Below are 20,499 nucleotides of genomic sequence, written 5' to 3'. Positions count from 1 at the left end.
CGACCCAACAGTGGATATGCAGCAAAAAAATCTATGGATGTGTCACTAAGTTAACCAGTTGCCATAATTCTATGTTTGAAATTTGAAATTAAATTTTAATCTGTGTAGAAAACTGTGTTTTTTTTTGTTTTAGTTTCTAAAGCCTTTTCCACTGAAGCAGGACTTTGCCAGAAGTAAATGTGTCAGTGTGAACCCCAGTCGCTGCTGCTGCAGCCGCTCCAGTTACCTTGAAGGACTCAAAAAATCCCCCTCCTCCTCCACTCCCATTTTCAAGTTTGTCGTCCTCTCCTCCAACTCCCATCATGGCCTGGCTGTTCACATGAAGCTCCTCATACAGCGTCTCTAACAAAGCTGACCGCGTCCGCTCCTGACACGCAAACAAAGACGGACATGGACATGAAATCAAGAAAAGCCAAGGATATCTAGTATGGACGTGGCACAGAGATGCAAAACTCACCTCTAATTTGGCAAATTTCTCAGCTTTGTAGCAGGCATACTCAGCGTTGATGAGCTTTGTGAAAAGGAAATCATGGAATTCGGGGCCCTGGGAAGAGACGGTCAGAGACACATGACGGAGGATAAACCCCGGAGAAAAAACATTGGCAAGAAGATGCAGTAGTTCACTGTCAACATGTTTGCTTACCTTTTTGAAGAAGGCAGGGTTTGGGAGGGCTGGGCCAAAGAAAGGTACGTCATCCCGTGCAGTCACTGACACCTAAGAACAGAGAGCGAGACACAACTTTAAATATCATCTACACAAGGCAGCAAAGTACAGAATGTGTGGAGGAGCGAGGGAAATAATCCACCTTGTAGAGAACGTCGTCAGAACATGGGTTGACCACTTGGACCACGACGTAGGCATGGAGAAAGTTGGAGGCGATCATGTCTGGTACAAACGGAGTGTTTTCTTCTTGGAATATGATGGCCACGATATCATTCCCTATGTGCCTCTTCCTCTGTAACTGCAACACGACAGCAACACAACCACTTCAAACATATTATTCACAGACAAATGACATGTAACTGAAAAAATCATAAGAAAACACTTTGCAATAGTGTCCTACATTTGTATTATATTTGAAGACGCCACTGGTTAGTGCAGCTGCAGTGCTGTTGTCGCGCAATGCCGACTGATGAATTGTCTTGATGTGAGTTTGTGAAACGCCTCCAGGGAGCGCTGTTTCCTCTAAAGATTGCTCAAAGGAGCACTAAAGGAGCCAGTGTTGAACACCTTCGGCTGTTCATCTGTGCATCCTGTGCAAATGGTGTGCAGGCTTGCGCTATTAATCAGTCTTATCAGTTTTATGAATATGCGCAGCAGAGGAGGAGGAGGAGGACGACGAGGAGGAGTATGCGGCTATCTGAGCAAAGCAGCTTTAAGTGACTACGAGGGAGGTCTGCTCTTCAGATAAGCCGAAAATAAGGCGTACATTTAATGGGATTTACATTTTTCACTGAGTCCTTTCTTTGCAAATGTGTGCTGCAGCTGTTTGCCGCAACATGCAAAATACTGGGACTATAATACCCAGAGGGAACCTGTCTGGCAGCTTGCAGTGAATCATTAAAGGTGTGTTCGCCTAGTGTTGTATTACAGTACCTGTTGGGTGTCCCCCTCTGTGTAAGGCAGCTTTGTGGACACATGGAACATGACCTCTTTGTTGCGGTAGTTGCAGTAGATAGACTCTGTGCCGGTCTGTCCGTGAGTCACGTCTAACCCCCCGCGGAAACTAGAAGAACACAGACAGGGGGATGAAAGGACAGCACTGCATCACCACTGCAGGGACATAACCAGCATTCAGAGAGCTTACTGTCAACTGGAGTTTGCTGCCTGAAACCAACCCAGGAGTAAGAATACATTGAACAGCCACAAGGGGGTAAACAATGTTTGAAAGGGAGTCTATGGGGAAAACAAGCTGACTTCTCACTTGATTCACATGTTCAGTAAACATTTATCAAGGAGTGAATGGTCTCAATCACTAGTTTTAGGTTTTTTCAATACAAGATAACGTGGATTTTTTTCATTTAGGTCCCATTTAAAGGGAAAAAAACAATAAAAACACAGCACATGAGTGGAAAACAGTGTTATTAACGGTATCGTGCAATAGATGTAGGTGATTTTCTGGTTACAAAAACATCTCAAGGCTTCAAAATGGGTTTGTTTTGTTTCTACTAGTCAAAAAAACAAGTTGTTGTATTGCTTGACAAAGCCTGTTTTCAGATGAACATACAAATAACAATTTCTGTTCACGAAGACCAAACCGAGGCAGAATAACCACATCAACAACTACGTAAGTCACACACTGCAGCACAAAAACACTGTTCATGGTCAACACTAATAAGCAAACTTCTTACCCTTTAAAGTTGTGCAGCTCAATTTTTTCTCCTAAAAACGCCAGGAATTCTACAAAGGCAGGACTCTCTTCACTGTTGCCAAACAGCTCTTCCTCTGAAGTCTGTAATCAGTCAAAAACCCTCATAAAACCCAAGGCTTTAAGGACCAAATTATATTTCACAGTTTAAATCCCTAAGCTTTGCACAGTAGTCTCCATTTTTAATGACACGCATTAAAAATTAAAAACTTTTAAGCCGCAGACTGAAAAAAAAAAGAAAAAAAAGGTTTTCTTTTGAGAATTTTATATCAGGTGGGTTTTTTTACTGCAACACATCAGTCGGGTCAATACCAGGAAGCCGGTAAGTAAAGTGCGTATCTTCTGTGTTTTGCTGCTCTTGTTCAAACACACTAAATATTGCATTTGGGACCACAAATGAGGCTTCGATCAATTAAAGCAGCAGATAACAGGATGTTAAGCGACGGCTCGTGCAGTAACGATCATCTGTGATGGGTTGTGAAGGGTTGATTAGTTCTTATCCTCATGTGGAGAAGTAATGTAAGAAGTAACGGCCTCAAAATCAACACACTGAAACATCACCTGAGAAGAAGCTTGTGTTTCCTGCAGAATATTTCATTCATTTCATTTCCTCATGCACGATGCTAACCGAACCATCGCCAGGTTTTCCCTTCATGTGGCACTCCTTCAGAATAGTAAATGCCCTGAATGGTGACCAGAGGGTCCTTAGGGGCCTTCCTGAAATGACCCTTGGCTCATTCGCAGTGTATTTATCAACACACTTAAACTGCTGCAGGCTTTAAGAGACTGACAGTGCAGATCAATATATATTCAGGTCTCTATTTAAAGGCAAAGTGCTCTCAGCAAAGCATTTAATAGCTCCTCTGTCTTCTGTCTGCAACACAGCAAACAAGAAGGCTGTGATTGCCTCAGAAAATGAGAGAAAGGGGAGTGTTAAGACTCAAGGTGATGAGGTTTTCAGTAATTACAATGTATCGTACGTGCTTTACAGTGAATGGGAATGATTATTCTTTTACACAACAATCCAAGGAAAAAAAGGGCATCTTTACTGTTGGATCACATCGAGATTTAAAAAGCTTACCTGTCCAAACTTTTGATAGACGACCCCGAATTTGAAATTGTTGCTGATCACATGTTCATCGAAGGTGACTATAAGTCTCGAAGCCTGTAAATAAATATAGATATCATAAGAAATAGTGGAGGAGATCTTCACAGTTTTTTCACAGTATTTCTAAATACAACTGCAAAAAAAGAACAAACCAGTTCTTACTTTTGGATACAGGACAGGAAAAAAGCGGTCCACGTTGACCTCTTCACAGACAAGCTTGGATTTAAAAAAATAAACGAGAAAAAAAAGGTCAGAACGTCAAAACAAGACACACTTTGCATCATGAAAAAAAGGCGGCCTCTTCTCACCTTGGCCATTTGCACCACATTAGGAAATTCTGTCAAACAGGAAATGGGGATCACATCATGGTAGGTTTTCATTTTGGTCCTACAGTGAAGTCATAAAACAGTGAAGTCAGTGCAGAGCCGGATACCCAGAATGTGTCAGATAGGACTATCATTTGACTCCCCCCACCCACTCCACCCACTCCACTCGCTGGACTTAATGGTCCATCTGTTACCCTGCTGTGAAAGTGACAGTGCTGTTGACACACTCAAACTTTACGACTCTTACGATAACAAACGTGCAGGGAGCGCTTGTTCACTCAGTCAATGGCAGATGTTTCTCCCCCCAATACCCCCCCCCCCCGACAGGAGACATTGTGGTATGAATAACCCACGTTACCGGAGCATTAGCCGGAGATGTTCCTGGCCACCGATCACATCATACTTTAGGGAGAACACCATGTGTCCGAGGGCACCGTCCACTGAATAGTAATTAAAGTGTTCCTGAGGGCAGAGAGCACAGATACAGTCATTATTATACTGTCACACGCAGGCACACTCTTGTGTGTGTGTGTGCAACACTCAAATCATTACATTTTTCCATTCTTCTGCTGCTCATCTCCGACTAAAAGAGACATGCTTGTATGTGTGTGTGTGTGTGTGTGTGTGTGTGTGTGTGAGGGAGAGAGGAGAGAGAATAGGTGGCAAAGTCTAATGTATCTTCATTAAAACACTGTATGTGGTGAGACAGTGAGAGTGGTGCCAGTTAGTGGTTTTGTCCACTGGGATTTGCTTATTGCATTTTCATTATTTCATGATTAGTGTAAATATTCTATGAGAGGAGTGAGGCTCGTTTGAGGAGGAGGGAGCCGTTGTAATGAGGACATAACTGCAGTCATGTGGAAAGTAAGTAATAGAGGACGCCTTTTAAAATAGATCTGACTTAATTAAGTTAAAAAAAACGGTCATTGTATTTAACTGCCACCCTGAGAACACAGAGCATTTAGGCTGTTTTTTACCTCATACAGAGGTGATGAGAATGTGCAGTATAAAGAGCCTTATATGCTATTTTTCCCAGCACAACCTATAGGCAATCTGATGAAAAAGATTTATTTTCACCAACTATATAAACACACCTGAGCAAAAACTAGTAAAAAAAAGTTTTTAAATCGGATTGAATTTGTGAAATTTGGAAATATGTCACAGTTCAAAGTTTGCTTGGCTCATTTTTAGGAACAGAAATAAACGAAAAACGGTCTATTTTGTGACTTTTGAGATCTATAGAAAAAAACCATAAATAACCAGTAGCATGTTTACATTTTCAGTAATGAAACAAGGCTGGCTTCACTTATAACAATAACACAATCAGTACATTCATTTGTATTTTGGCCTGTTGTGTATCCCACTGACAGCCACCCAATAATGCAGCTCATAGCACTGATGTCTGGGTTGTCAGTACAGATAGTTCAACTGAGTGAGCTGTGGCTAAGGGACAAAAACATTACGCCTTACTACTCTTCTCACATGTCTTAACTATAAGAGAAGAGAAAACAAGGGTCTGCAGTGAAAATGCTTTAAATGTTTAGATGGAAAAAGAAAAGAAGAGGGATTTAAAGACTGGTGTGTGTAGTTTTCCTCAACTGAGCATCAGCACAACATTGTTCGTCACTCACCTTGCCCAGGAAGTGTTTCCGGTAGAGTATGGCTGTTGTGTTACATTCCAGCTTGGTGCGGCTGTTTGGGGACAGCGGCTGCACCTGTTCTGAGTCCAGAGCATCACTCAGCTCATGGTTGGTCCCCTCAATCCAATATCCACCAAACTGAGGCAGGAGGATGAGCGGAAAGGGGCTTCTTCTGCCCAACACCTGTCAGAAAAATGCAAAACAGCAAGTGCATGATACACAGAATTATGTTAACTAGTGTCATACCTACACCCGCTCCCTCGCATCTCTTATCCAAACAATGTCAACAATGCAGACACGGGTGCCCTTTGTAAGTCACCTGCCACGTGAGTGAACCGTTCCACAAAAATGTGATTAATCTGTGTGTCATTTTGATTGGTCCTCAGGTTCTGTCACCCCGAAAAAGCCCTTTTAAGTGTTAAGACCTGGTTTTAGTGTCAGGGTCAGGGTAAGGGTACGGTACAGTACGGTTTGGAATGGTAAAGCCCTTGGTCGGGCTGGTGTTCAACTGTGAACAGTGCCTTTACTCGGAAGACGGGGTGTGTGCTGTGCTCGATGGCCTTGTCAGCGAGCTAGCGTTATGTAGGTACGTTGGTTATTTTGGTACTATTCTAATGGAAAGGGAAAAAAAAATATGTACCATACGGAACCATTCTACCCGATGGAAACGCGCCTTTAGTTGTGGTGGTTAAGGTTAGGCTGAAGGGAGTGTCCTCACTACGAATGCCTTGTGTGTGTCTGCCAAGTTTGAAGCCTGTCAAGTGTCCCATTAGGCAGTTATGCAATTAACAGACAGACAGACGGCTGTAGAAGTAATATAAGGACAGGAGGGTGGGGGGGGGGACTGGATTGATATCTGAAAGATACACACACACATTCCCATGAAGTGTTACTGCAGCACATCATACCTCATGGACACTTGGGTATGGAATGTAGTCCTCCTCAGTCTGAATAAATAAAGAGAAGGGGAAAAAAAACAAGAACAAGTGTTTGTTTGTTCCGACATCAAATGCAGAAAATAACCACGCAGTCCAACTCTGTGATCCCGGAGGACACTGTTTCAGTAACTGCACAACTGTTATGCAATGGAAGTCAGTTCAGCCTCTTAGAAATGTGTTAGTGATGCATGTTTAATGAAAGTCATGATCCTCCATAACAGATACAGAGTTTTAGATCATGACCCACAAACATCATATTGTCTTCCATCTGCTATTACTCACTCGCTTTCTATTCAATAAATACAAATGGTGAGACTTGAGAACATTTCATTGCATTATGAGTAAAACTGTCTGTCTGCTGAAGCAAGATATGTCGCAGCAGTCAGGAAACAATGACCACGCCGTGTGAATAATGTGTCGCACAGTCATACCTTGAGTGGGGGAGGGAAGGCGCATCTCTGTTCATCCATTCTGTTGCCCTGAAAGAGAGGAGAGGATAAGACAACCGGACACAAACATGTCATGCTCTGCCAGTGATAGCGGCTGGCCTCGCATTTAAAAAGTCAATACAAATAACTGTACATACAAACAGAACAGACTGAGGGACAAAAATGTTCCATCATGTTACATAATGGCACTTTTTCCCCAGTAGATGTGCAGCAGGCAAAGTCAGAGAGGAACAGATGGGTAAAGAGAGAGATGCATTACACTAGGAAACAGGAACACTACAGGAGAGACAACTACAGGATACTAGAGAGCGGGCGTTTGGGTTTGATGGGAAAGTCTGTCGTCGCACATCAGGGGAAGTGTGACAATAAAAAAAAAACACGGGTTATTACAAAGATGCAGAGCTGAGTGAAAAAAACAAAAACAACACCCATCAGACCTGGAGTCTGTGTGTGTTTCTGTATGAAAGCGAGTAAGAGGGAGTGATGCAGATGAGGTGCAGTGATACCATGAGATGCCACTGCATCGATTAAGGGCAAGGAAGCACATATATCATCCTACCCTTATTACGTATGGGCCACTTTATCATGGTATTAAAAAGTCAAAGTATCAAAACCAAGCCTAAGGTATGAGCTGTTTTAATGACCTTTCCAAAAACACAGTGCAGGAATCACTTGGGTTGTTTTGTAGCACTAATGGCACTTTTCCACTAAACAGATCCAGCACGACTTGGAACGGCTCGGCACGGCACGGCACGGCACGACTCTACTCGGTTTGGTATTGTTTTCCATTACTGTAGTGCCTCCTCAACGTGGGTCGTCATAGCACGGCTGCATGAAACTTGCCATCATTTTATACGTGATGCACACACAAACTAGTAACTTGGTATACTGAATCATTAGAATCAGTTCATTAAAAAGATTTCTTCACAGAATCATTCAGTACTTTGTGCATCCTGCAGGAACGGGATGTGCTTCGGCTCGCCGCTCGCCGCTCGCCGGCTTTCAGGAGTGCGGTCGCTAAATACACCGGACGTCTCTGTTTAATACTGAGATTTTTGACATTTACTTTCAAGATATATATTTGGAGATTAACTTTCAGGATTTTATATTTTAGTCTTTTAACTGATCTACAGTTTGGTTTGATTCTTGTGTCGGATCAGTCAGTGGCTGGCAGTCTGTTCATGTCACATTTTAGTATTGGCTCAGCACACACACCAGAGCAGGTACTAAAAAAAGTACCAGGTACTATCGCTAATGGAAAAGCAAAAAAAAGAAAAACGAGTAGACGTGCCGTGCCGTGCCATGTCGTGCCGAATCTTGCTGGAAAAGAGCCAATAGTGATCAGTCAGCTGTGTTTATGATGGTATGATGACTGAAGGCGGTGACAGTCTAGAGCTGTAATCACAGTACTAGTGTTGAACAAGGCCGTACTGCATCACATCCCAGGTTACATCGAAAATATACATACAGTGGACAGCGAGACACTGAAAGACACTGAGGACACTGAAAGCTATTATGACTTATTCATATTTTTTATGTTAACAATGGCCAATGTGTGCTACAGCATGAATCGGTAACACATCACATAATTGTGGCACTTGAGGTGTGGGACCGACCATGTGATTTAAAAGGAAACATCCTTCCTCAGCCTCGAGAAACAAGGAGACAATTTCTCTGAGGTGAGATAATAAGCTTTACAGTGCTGTCAGTCCCAGTGTTACAACCTGAATGTTAATAGAGACAGCGAGACGTGTTAAATGCTCTGACAACTCCCTCTGAATTCCCCAGACTCGGTATAATTCTCATGTGCAGAGCTGTCGTGGAGCAGAGGGTCAGAGATGCTGTAGAATTAGTTAGAGACGCGCTGACTGGTTAGTTGGTTGGTGAGTAACGTTTAGAGACCTGAGACAAAAACAGAAAGATGAATTTATCATCATCATCATCATCATCATCTTCTTACCTGCATCTTTTCAATCATTTCAAATAAGTCTGTGGTCTGGAGAGAGGAGAGTGAAATGTTTTAAGTTCATTTGCTGGGTGTGGAGGTCCATTCCCTGCTTTGTATACTTTGTATGCTTGACAATAGTTCATCCCTGCATCACTGGGGTTAAAGCTTGGACTCATCACTGTGCACGGATAGGAGGGCATGCCCTGTTACTGGTGTATTTTTATGTTTATTTGAGTTTACTCCCAGCAAAGAACTGAACAATAGTCCGTTTCAAATGCCTGCAAGGAAAATACACAAAAGGGCTCTTGTGTATTTTGCACCTGCAGAATAGAGCATGTTGTAGTAGCTCAGTCTAATTATTAAACATTATTAAACATTTTTTAACTCCCCTGTTTACAATTAGCTCTCTTCATTTTATTTTATATTATATAGTATATATATATATGTGTGTATATATATATATACATATATATGTATATATATATATATATATATATACATATATATATATATATATATATATAACAGATGTCTATTTCTATTGCATTTCCACTTATACTGCCCCTATAGTGTGTAGTGTTATTACTTTACTATTTATCTATTTGAACTATTTATCTATTTCTTTGACTTTTAACTGGGCATTTGTGTGGACAGCAAGAAAGAACTTCATCGCACAGAGAAATGTGTTTTCTTACGGTACATATGACAATAAACTCTTTGAATCTAGATCAGAACGGAAGCATTAACTCTTCCATTAGCTGCATGATCATCATTGACGGTGTTATATGGAAAGGTTCAGATCCATAACTGGTTCAACCCAACACCCACTAACCCAACACCCACTATGAATCTTTATTAAGCATAAAATCCCTCTTTTCAACTAATTATAAGTATAATTAGTTTCAGTTTGTTATTCCTTTGGTTATTTTTTCATTGCAGCTGACTGAAAACATTAATTATCACACAAAGAGGTGTAACAATATGTATATGAAGTACATCAAAATCTCCATTATGAAGGCTTAGAGAAATAAAGTGGCATTTTTTTTGAAGATGGATTCTGTTGTGGTATTTTCAGGACAAATGTTGTCCCAGCACGCACTTCATCTTAAATGTGATGGGAGTCATTAAGATGGCACGGCACACATGTTCTGTCAACTGTTCCCATTAATTCAAACACTGGCAAAGTTCAGACACATATTTAACTGAATCAATATTAACTACTTGCTGCATGTGATCTCCCGTCTCTCACTTTTGCAGAGTCAAGTGTGACTGGTCCACCTTTTTTTCACAGGTTCAACACTTACCTGCTTGTTTTGGAACCCCAAACACAGCTGTGGGACTTTTGTCCTTTTAAATTGTCTCATGCAAATCCAGCATGCATTCGCCGACCGCGGCCATAACTACAACTACTGCAGAAGGGTATAATTACAATAGTCCACAGGTGCATTGGTTTGTAATCAAATAAAGGCTGAAAAGACTGAGCCAGTAAAGCTAGAAATAGCCGCGACCGCAGTTTGTGTACAGAACAGTTATGTTCTAGCTTCCAGTGTGAGTTTGAGTAAAGTCCTCCACCATGTGCAAACACGGGCTGCCACAAACCCTGAAAGTAAACAACCCAGCTTCAACACAATTAGCCAGAGATTAGAACAATATGAGTAGTATCCTTCAGCCTCTTATTATCTTTGGGTTTAAACAACAATTATGCAGAGAACCGTATGTCTGTGTTCAAAATGCATAGACGTGTCAAACCATGTGATTAGTTGCTTTACACTGAATAAAACTAAAAAAAGGTCAAAGGTCTTTAACAAACTACAACAAACAGCTGTGACCTGTCAGGTTCTGCATTCACAACTGTAACTTCACTTTGGGAAGACAGGTGTCCAACAAATGCTTTTTCTAAATAAATAAAGAATGACATGGCAAACTCTCCTCTCCTGAGTCCTGATTTCCACACAGCATTTCAAAAGTTAGGCTATACTTACATGTAAGGGTTTCCTCCAATGTGCCTTTGTCATCATTGGAGGACTGAAGGGGTTAACGTTGGGTTTAGCCATTGTTAAAGTGTCCCAAAACTGCAGCATCAAACGACGCGTCAACTTCACCAGGTTTGGATTAAAGACTCTTTGCTGCTGTGCACTGGTTAAATGGCAAACAGTCGACAGTTGAGTCCCACTGTGACACCAAACGCAAAGCTACATCACTGTTCACTGCAACCATGACCGCAAACCGTGCTGGGAACAAGATCTGCAGGCTCTCCCAGTGGGAAATTTAAATATACAAGATTAGTGCAATCAGCCTAGAGTTCCACGAAAAGCAGCAAAGGACGATTAAAGATTGAAGTTATAATCCTCTGGAAGAAGCTGATGCCTTCTACTCATCCTTCCTTCTTTGCGACTCTTTCTTGGTTAAAAGTACCATGGGAGGAGATCCAAACATCATATCACCCACATCTTTCTGAATCCCAAACACTGTCGTGACTTAAGATGACAGGTTCCCAGAGGTGGAGTCCAAAAGTCGCCTTCTCCAATAGACAAGTCATTCAACACCTTCCAGTTCTCACAGAAGCTGCACAGGCAGGATGGCTACAGTGCAAGCGACACTCCAAAGTAGGAAGATCACCAGCTGTGCAAACAAATTATCTACAGAATAAGGACATCACAAACGTTCCGGTGTGCTTAGCAGGGTTTTGTTGTCTGAAATTATATATATATAATACCCATATACTGTATGTGTTTGCATAAGTGCATAATTGCTTTAGTCTCTTATATATACTTTAGGGAAGGACCTTGCTTTTCAGAGGCTGCCGTGTTTCTACAGCAGCTCGAAAGGATTTGAATTTTGCGTTTTTGAAGCTGCAAATGCCCAAAGATGGCGGACACTGTTTACATTCTGGGAATGAGGTCCCGTCCCCCCACGAGTGGGTCTAAAAAGTGCAGAATTAGTGTTGCAGTTTCAAGGCTCGGAACAAGTGTTACCGATGGGCACGTAACAAAGAAAAAAAAGGAAGATATTTCTCAACTCAGGGGAAACTGAGGTTGGGAAGCACAATTCTTCAAAAATACTAACTCTATTCTAGTAATACAAAGCTAAATACAAATCTGTGAAGTATTCCTTTAAGTCTTCCTGCAATGGAAAAGCCAGCTGCACTCTGCAGTCTCACCATTAGATGTCACTAATTCTTACACGCCACACATTTAAAAAGTAAGCAAACAAAGCAGTGACAAGAAAGACAGAACATTTTGCACAACTGACCAGACTAGAGGAGTCATCTACAGTAAATCCGTGGGGAGTCAGGTTAGCAATCAGAGTAGGTGTATGAACTGAGCCCTTTCATTATGAGAGCTAATTGGATCTTTATTGTGACAAGGGGCAAATTAAATGCACAAGACCTCCTCTGTCTTCAAATTCCTTACCGCTGTGCATCCCCACGAGAATAAAGAAGGATAGTTCTGGGGTTATTTTTGTCATTTTTTCCAGTAGGTCTGGTTCACAGTTCTGCATTTTGGTTCCAGCTATTTTATGGCCGCTAAGGATTTCAACTGCATCTCTAATTTATGGAGGAATATAAGGATTCTCCCTGACTGGTGCAATATTTGGGAAGAGTGGGTTGTAAATTATACTGGTGTCTACAGTTTGATAGGAAAGCCTGCCCAATTATAGCAAGGAAACCCTGCCCTATGAGCACTGGACTGTATATCACAGGTTTTATATGTGTGTGTGTGTGTGTGTGTGTGTGTGTGTGTACTTTGATGCTTTTGTAGTCAAATCAAGTGGCGACCGGTCGTGATGTCACCCGTAAGAATCTGAGCCACCATTTTGAAGCCTCGCAATTTGCAATTTCACCAACACCATGTTGAGATTTTCCTACCGCAAATGAGCAGATGTCACCGGCAACCAGCAGTCAATCACACAAGCGTCTCGTAAGCGTCACTTATGTTTTCAAGGGCGCACTACGTGCCATGACCTTCACCTGCTCTAGTGTTTGTTTCTAGTTTCTAGACACATTTGTGTCCTGGAGGACAGGAAAACCAAATAAAAATGGACTGTGTGATTGAAGTTTGTTGAAATTTTAAGGATTATCTATAATAACACAAGTTGGCAAAAAAAAAAGTGTAACAGAAGTCCATTTTTTTATTTTATTTACTGAAAATATTCATAATTCAGCATTTAATGATTTAGTAATACTAACATACATGCCTCATGTGGATAAGGGGAGTACTGGCACTTGCTTTTTCAGCTCTAAATGGAAACGTCATTTACAAAACTGACATCTTGTTCTAATGAAGAAGAGCTGAAAATGGCGATTGAGATTTACTGCTGTTGTGAATCAAGTGAGAAGTAAATTTATCTTCTAATAGACTTCCATTCAAACAGACTTCTTTCTGCAACCGGCAGAGTTGCCCCCTGGTGGCTATTCATTAACCTTTTGCTTGGTGGTTGGCCTCATCCTGCAAACATGTAACTGTTGCCTGAGTGACGGGACTGACAGACCATCTACTGTATGTCTAGTACTGTATGTTTGCAATGATAAATCTTATCTTATAAAGATAAGATTTTCCTCTCCTTTCTGATCATGGCATGTGCAAAACAAACAACAACTGTATTTATTATTTGTTTTTGGTTTTCTCAATGGATTTGTGCATTGTGTCAATAGAATAAATGAAATGAAATGAAACCACTACTATTTGCACATTTAAAATATAGTGTTTGGATTATCATAAATAAGTGTAGGGCCTCAGGACATCGACTCGGGAGTCTGAGACCCCCGGGTTAAACACCTAGAAAACAAGGGAACATGCAAACTCAAAAAGGCCCTGGGTGTCGCTCAGGCTCAAACCCAGAACCTTGTAGCTGACAGGTGACAGTTTTAACCACTGCACCATGTCTGCATCACCCCCCCCCCCCCATCCCAGACACATGATGCATTATTAATATAGAGTTTAGTCGTGCAGTTTGACTCAGGCGGTGTCAATAAGACCTGGTGGGGTTAATTGCAGATTGACCTGGTTTTCAATGGGCTCTGATTAAAGTGATACACTCCTGTGAGTAATGCCCCATGAGCCACTGTATGGCACATTAACGTGCTGTTCCCCAATAGAGAACTTGTGTTAATAGACAGGGTGGTAGAAAACTGGATAATTATGGGAAAGTAAACTGTCCTCCAGGATGTAGAAAACAACACAAGAAGGCATGAATCTGTAAATCCTCTCCTCATGTCTGACTAATTGTAAGTGGTAAGTCTGAGGCACCTACAGATGGCGTGAGCTGCAGGGATCAGGGAACGACTGCGGAACAAACCATTCTCCAAATTCTCCTTTAATCGCTCGCTCTTCCCACTCCTGCTGCTCGACTCGCATCAAGTCAGATTGTGAGAAGTGTTAAGTCCCCATCCGAAATGTGAAGCGGAGCTTTTTGAAACCTATCCCACGTGAGACCGTATCCACTTCTAATCGCCGCTGCAGTGCTCAGATTTGCTCGGTTTCTATGTTCCTGCACAGATTTGTCCAGGCCAGATGCCCTTTTTTACCCCACTAATTGACTCTATGTTTTTTAATAGGTGCCATTAGAATATAATATAAGTTGTGCTGTCATGAAATGATTTTCATCCTTACTCATGTTCAATTATTCTACATTTACATTATGAGTTCAAAATTACGGCAAATTAGTCTTTTGTCATATAATGTGTTCCCCATGGGGTAGTCACATGACTACTGAAAATCTTAAAATGATTGACATCTGAAATAAACTCATATATTTCATCTACTGTATATATATTTTAGCTTATCCTTACCAACACCCTGCAAATTGAACACTGAAATAGAGGTTCATTGTTTGAGACGGTACGAAAATGCCTAGAACACAATTAAACCTCGCACATAAACTGAATTTAATTTCCCACTTAAATGACAAAATAGTCGCGGGAGCGAAGACGCATTTCTTTGGATTTAAAAATGATGACACGGGCCCATGCATGCTGTGTTTAGTTTGCTTTTATGGAAGAAATTATTAGCATGAAAGCCATCAGTTTCCCGCTAAAAATAGATCCCTGTTAACCGAATCAGGAAACAATCATCGGAGCTCCGTGCAGTCTAATTATACAAGTTAAAAGAAGATAAGAATTCAAGTCAGTGTAGCGCAGCGTGAGACAGTGAGTCTAAATACAGGCAGGAGCAGGTGTAGGGACAAGATGAGCGGAGACACCGGACAAAGATCACAGAGAAAAGGTCAAACAAGGGTCCTTCAGATATAAGGTTAGAGGTCAAAGCGTAAACTCCTCCTACTTTGTGGAATGGTGAGGTGGTGTAAGGGAGTGTAGCCTGGAACAGCTGGGGCTCTAGTGTTGCAGAAATCCGTGGGTCACTCCCATCTTGTTTCCTGTGACGAGACAAAAGCAAGAGAACGTTCGGTCAAAAGAGGGTCGCCCAGTTTGAGATCGGGCAGGAGGACAATAAAAGGCACTGCCTCCAGAAAAGTCATTTGGTCTCATTCAGCAACACAATTCTTTGTCATCAGACTAGAGTTCTGACGCCCGGGGACAGCCTTAAACCTGGAGAGTAAGGGTTTATTTTAATAAAGGTTTGTTTTCAGTGTTTACTGATCCATTTTATTTTTAAAATCTCAACAAATCTGTCTATTTTGAGGTAAAAATAAAATAAATAAATAATAAAATAAGGCTGACAGAATAGAATAGAAGGAATAAAAAACAGCCACAGTCTTGTATTTTCAAAATATAGATTTAAACTCCACTCAGTAAATGTAGTTATATTGAATGAATTACTCTAAGTGACAAATTCATTTCCACACCCCAAAGTCCATGCATTCAAAACATGTTTTTCCCTCTCATAACTGGGCAGGAATATTATATCTGACAATTTAGTTGCATTATAAGGTTTATTTCTTCTGTAGCACCAGCTGCTGGTCACAACGACACAATGCACACAGTTCAATATTTAGTCAAACCAAACATTTCTCCTGTCTAACTCCAGAGAGTGACACGTCGCTAATCTAAAACTAAATATATAGTACGGCCGCGCATCCTTTATTCTAAACTCAATATCTTGCCTGGGATGACTTTATCCCCAGAGAATCACTGATCGATTCCTTCTGCAGGATACGGTGCCCTATTGACACCAACAACTGGCCGGTTTGCAGAGCAGCTTTTCAATTTGTTTGATTAATTCAGTCATTTCACACACACACACAGTGATCGAGTGGTATGAAAGTGGAGCTGAAATGGTGAGAAAGTGAGAAATATGCAGCACATTACGCTCAGTGATGGTAAATGAAGTGGGCAAACACAGTCACTGTGTTCCTCTGTGACTTCATATAGCATATATCATCAACATGTTACTGCTACACAACAAGTGGATCCTCAATCAAAGGAAACAATTATGAATGCACGCCTTTTCTCAGTGGACTCATGAAGAAGGCAAAGTGCCCCAGCAGCAGCAGCAGCAGCAGCAGCATCAGCAGCAGCAGCAGCAGCAGCAGCAGCAGCAGCAGCAGCAGCAGCAGCAGCAGCAGCAGCAGCAGCAGCTCTCCCACGGGGAGAGCGGGGAAACGGTGCAGCACCAGCTGCGCTGAACTCTTAATTAGAAGTGATGTACAATAGATGGATGCAGGACACAAGCGCTTATTTCATTATGGGAAAGAAAAAGCTTTCATTTCTCTTACTTTAGCGATACATTTACATACCAGACAGGAATATTTATGCACGTGTCTGTCCTATGTCTTTATGCAAATGACGCTGTATAAAAAAACACACACGCTAAATAATAATTAATGACAACATACACATCTATATTCCACTCTGGGGCTAAGGATAGAGGAAGCAGGAAAACACACATCAAAGAAAAGCGTAATTGGCCCATCATCACAAACATGTGGTGCAGCACAAGTTACTCACTGCTGTACACACACACACACACACACACACACACACCTGTCTGCGCTGCGTATAGAGTTACCATATAAGCCCTCCTCCCGATCAGTTTTGCAGCACTAAGCCACAGCAGCTTCATCTCGACACCACAACACATTACATAACACAGCCCAGCTGGTTAGCGATGATGATGATGATGATGATGATGATGCAGCACAGGAACACTAACCCGTGTGAAGAAGTCACAACATGTCACCTGGACGAGTGTGAGGAGCAGAGCAGCAAAACTTACTCACACAGTGGCAGTCGTAGGTCGGGATGGCTCCCTGTGAAGTCTGCACAGTGGCCGGCACTTGGGCAGATGACTCACTCTCTGTGCTTCTTCTCCTGTGAGGCAGCCCTCTCCTTCCTCTCCTTCCTCTCTTTCTCCTCCACAGTTGTCTCTCCTCTCTCTCTTTCTACATTTACTCCTCTTTGTCTGCAGCTCCAGCTCAGCTCACTGGCTGCCTCCCATCAGCGGTTCACCTGCTGCCCTCACTCTCAGCTCTTTGGAGTGTTGCACACTCTCAGTAGAACATCCTCTCCTGCCACTGATTCTCCTCCCACTCTGCCTCTGCCTCACACACATATGCACTCTTAAGCTGTCACTTCCTCTCCATTCATTTCCACTTTCTTTGTCTAATCTCGTGCACACACCAACACACACACACGCACACGATCTGGTGCTATACTCGCCTAAAATCCGAAACTCTAATCCGTGCACTGACCCCCAAACGCACAAACCCACCAGCACCACTCTTATCCTCTTCAAAGCAGGAGACCCACCCCCATCATTCAGAGGGCACAACTGAAATCTGCCACTCATGGATGGTTAGGGTAATGGGGGGTTGCCTTCAGTACCCACACTGCCTTACGAGCCAGATAGGACGGTTGCTGTGGCAACCACGCCAGACGCACACATTTAAGAATAAATAAATAACACGCCTCACACACGCTCAGGTTCATTTTGATATGACAGTAAGGGGGTAATTATGCTCCCAGAGATGGAAAAACAGCAGAGTGAGGAAATCATTTGTGGAAATGTTTTTTTTTAATTCCTCTAATGAGTCTCATTCAGTCCCAAGTGAACGCGTCCATTGCATCCACTAAGCTTTTCCCTACCCGGCAGACCTGTGACGAGTGTCACCACCCTTTCCTGCTAAATTCCTGCTAAATCCCTGCTAAATACTTGTCTAATTCAGTGAGAGTGTTGACTCAGCTTCACCCTCCTAATAAACACTTGTTACAACATGTTACACTACTGTAATATTATCACTTTAGCCAGTGATAAGCAGTGCGGGGGGATTATAACGTACAAAAGAATAGTATTGCACTTAATAATAAGTCATTTTGATGACGTGTACGTGTGGCGGGTGACATCAGAAAGAATGTGCACACAAGACATAAAGTTGACTTTTGAGAGACTTTGCTTTGACAGGCCGCCATGTTTGTAGTTCTGCTCATTTTTGTCTCACTGATGTGGATTCAGGATTTCATAGTCATGTCACTTATTACCTTTCATCCTGAGTCACTTGCCCAATGCTGAACTATAATGAAACCTATGTGTGTATACTTGTAACTCTTACCGCTTTATGACCTTTCGTAGTATAAACACTGACCCTGTCAGGACCAGTAGTCCTCATGGGGACCAGAACTTGGTCCGAATGAGACATAACCTCACTTCGGAGGGAGTGGTAAAGTTTTGTAAAGGTGTTGAATTGTGGTTAAGGTAAAGGATAAGGCTTTGCAGTGTCCCTGTGTGTGTGTGTACTGTATGTGTCAGGCATGAAGCGATAATGAGGAATTATAGCACAGTCATCACACTGTGCCCCATTACGAGCTGTGTACTGTGATTAACGGAACCGAACAATCATCTCACTGTCCGTATAGCTCTCTAGAAAACGACTCTATTAATCCGCTGAACAATACAATGTCCAGATTAGTGGACTGTGGCGGCGTCCTTTTGTAATGAGACAATAATGTCTCTTTTGCTTTTTAATCCTGGAGAAACGACCAGAGACAGTGTAGCTTTATGCGCCGAGGACCAGGAGGAGTGGGGTTAAAAATGAAAATGTTTTCTGCAAGGCCTTTTTTTTATACTGTATATATATAAACATTTTATGGGATACGAGCGGGCAGAATTCACTTAATGTCCTGTTTCAAATCTGATTAGCACAGAGCGGTCACTTTTAAAATGGATCGTTGCAGCCGGTTCCTATCAAATCAACGCCACATGCATTTACGACGACACTCTGCAACCTCCCCGTGGACTCACTGCCCCTAAATAAATCATATCAGAGCAGGAATAAATCCTCAGTCACACAGAGCTGCTGTATTTATTGTTTTGTATATATTTTTATCTCGCGTTGAAGACGATACTGGTTTTAAACTGATAGTGTCCACCCCTGCTCTAAAGTCCTGTGCAGAAACCCTCAGTAAAAGCCCCACAACCAGGGATTCGCATCCCATTACACTGGTGAAATGGCCTGTGGTCCCTTCCCCCCCAGTCTCCTAATTCCACACCACATCACTTGGGTAGTGCTCTCAGTCACCCAATCATCCCATCCTCTCTACCTGTGTACAATTTAAACAATAAATACCTTAAACCTCATGCAAACCTCGTGTGTTTGCGTCCATGCATGCGTTTATGAGACTAGCCCGCGATGCAACAGACCATTTTAAGGCTCAGTACGGCAGACACAGCGAGGGCTGCTGCTCTGAAATATGAATGAGTTGTTATTAATGCATACCCGTCGATCGTCTCCCACAGGTTGAGGTTTAATTAGTGGTGGTCAACCTGCCGGGAGTGGGGGAGGGGGGGGGGGGGTGAATGTATTAGTTGTTGTTTTCTTTTTTTAACAACTGTGTATTAACAGCACCAGACCAGCAGACTTTTGCCGAGAAAAAAAGTCAAATCTTTTGAGAATCCTCCACAAAAGAAATGATTTCATCCATGTCTGAGCACAAACTCAGACACACAAATAAAACATAACTTATAAAATATAACACCAAATGCTCAGTGTTTCTCATCTTGTTGCAGGTTATATATATGTCACAACTTTATTTCTAATATTACGACTTTATTCTTATAATATTACCATTTTATTCTCATAATATTACAACTTAATTCTCTTAATATTACGTCTTTTTTAATATTACCAGTTTATTCTAGTAATATTTCGACTTTATTCGCATAATAGTATGGCTTTATTCTTATAACATTATGACTTTATTCTCATAATATTACGATTTCATCCTCATAATATTATGACTTTATCCTCATAATATTACAACTTTATTCAAGTAATATTACGGCTTTATTCAAGTAATATTACGGCTTTATTCAAGTAATATTACGGCTTTATTCTCCTAATATTACGGCTTTATTCTCCTTATATTATGACTTTATTCTAGTAATAATACGACTTTATTCTCTTAATATTACGCCTTTATTGACGTAATATAACAATTTTATTCTTGTAATATTACCACTTTATTATCTCGAAAGATTAAATATTTTTTCTTTTCAGTTAGGCCCTAATACTCTGTCGTCCCCAAAAAAAAAATCTGTACTATCTCTCTCAGTGTTTACCAGACAAAGCCCTTGGGGGTGTCGTTTTAACGTGACATTGCCCCGGTTGGTCAGGTCTAGGTTCAGCAAAACTATGTGCCCAAAAAAATAAGGTCAGCTGAGTCAGCTGACAACCCAGATATACTGAATGACCATGTGTATTTGGAGCATACTGTACTTCAACACGAGAATGCCAAGATTCATCGGGCTCAAATTGTGAAACAAAGAA

General features: G+C 41.7%; 1 protein-coding gene across 16 annotated transcripts in view; it reads right to left on the bottom strand.

Annotated features, from left to right (window-relative positions):
- LOC131468438 (rap1 GTPase-activating protein 1-like) overlaps positions 1-20,499 on the bottom strand; it is a 59,831-nt gene that overhangs the window by 8,282 nt on the left and 31,050 nt on the right. For 12 of the 16 annotated variants that reach the window (XM_058642690.1, XM_058642692.1, XM_058642679.1 and 9 more), the window contains 15 exons: positions 15,060-15,153; positions 8,791-8,826; positions 6,813-6,860; positions 6,352-6,390; positions 5,435-5,626; positions 4,162-4,265; positions 3,786-3,864; positions 3,640-3,693; positions 3,451-3,534; positions 2,353-2,453; positions 1,598-1,727; positions 807-962; positions 644-715; positions 458-544; positions 227-367 (listed from right to left, as the gene is read on the bottom strand). In XM_058642690.1, the coding sequence (XP_058498673.1) occupies positions 227-367; positions 458-544; positions 644-715; positions 807-962; positions 1,598-1,727; positions 2,353-2,453; positions 3,451-3,534; positions 3,640-3,693; positions 3,786-3,864; positions 4,162-4,265; positions 5,435-5,626; positions 6,352-6,390; positions 6,813-6,860; positions 8,791-8,808 (1,305 nt within the window). In that variant the 5' untranslated portion in view covers positions 8,809-8,826; positions 15,060-15,153. Of the gene's footprint in view, positions 1-226; positions 368-457; positions 545-643; positions 716-806; positions 963-1,597; positions 1,728-2,352; positions 2,454-3,450; positions 3,535-3,639; positions 3,694-3,785; positions 3,865-4,161; positions 4,266-5,434; positions 5,627-6,351; positions 6,391-6,812; positions 6,861-8,790; positions 8,827-10,760; positions 13,638-15,059; positions 15,154-16,952; positions 17,133-20,499 lie in introns of those variants that run through there. The other 4 variants (XM_058642693.1, XM_058642689.1, XM_058642680.1 and 1 more) reach the window with 4 other exon arrangements.

Source organism: Solea solea, chromosome 11 (genome assembly GCF_958295425.1).
Source record: "Solea solea chromosome 11, fSolSol10.1, whole genome shotgun sequence".
NCBI lineage: Eukaryota > Metazoa > Chordata > Actinopteri > Pleuronectiformes > Soleidae > Solea > Solea solea.
This window is presented reverse-complemented; position numbering and strand designations above follow the sequence as displayed.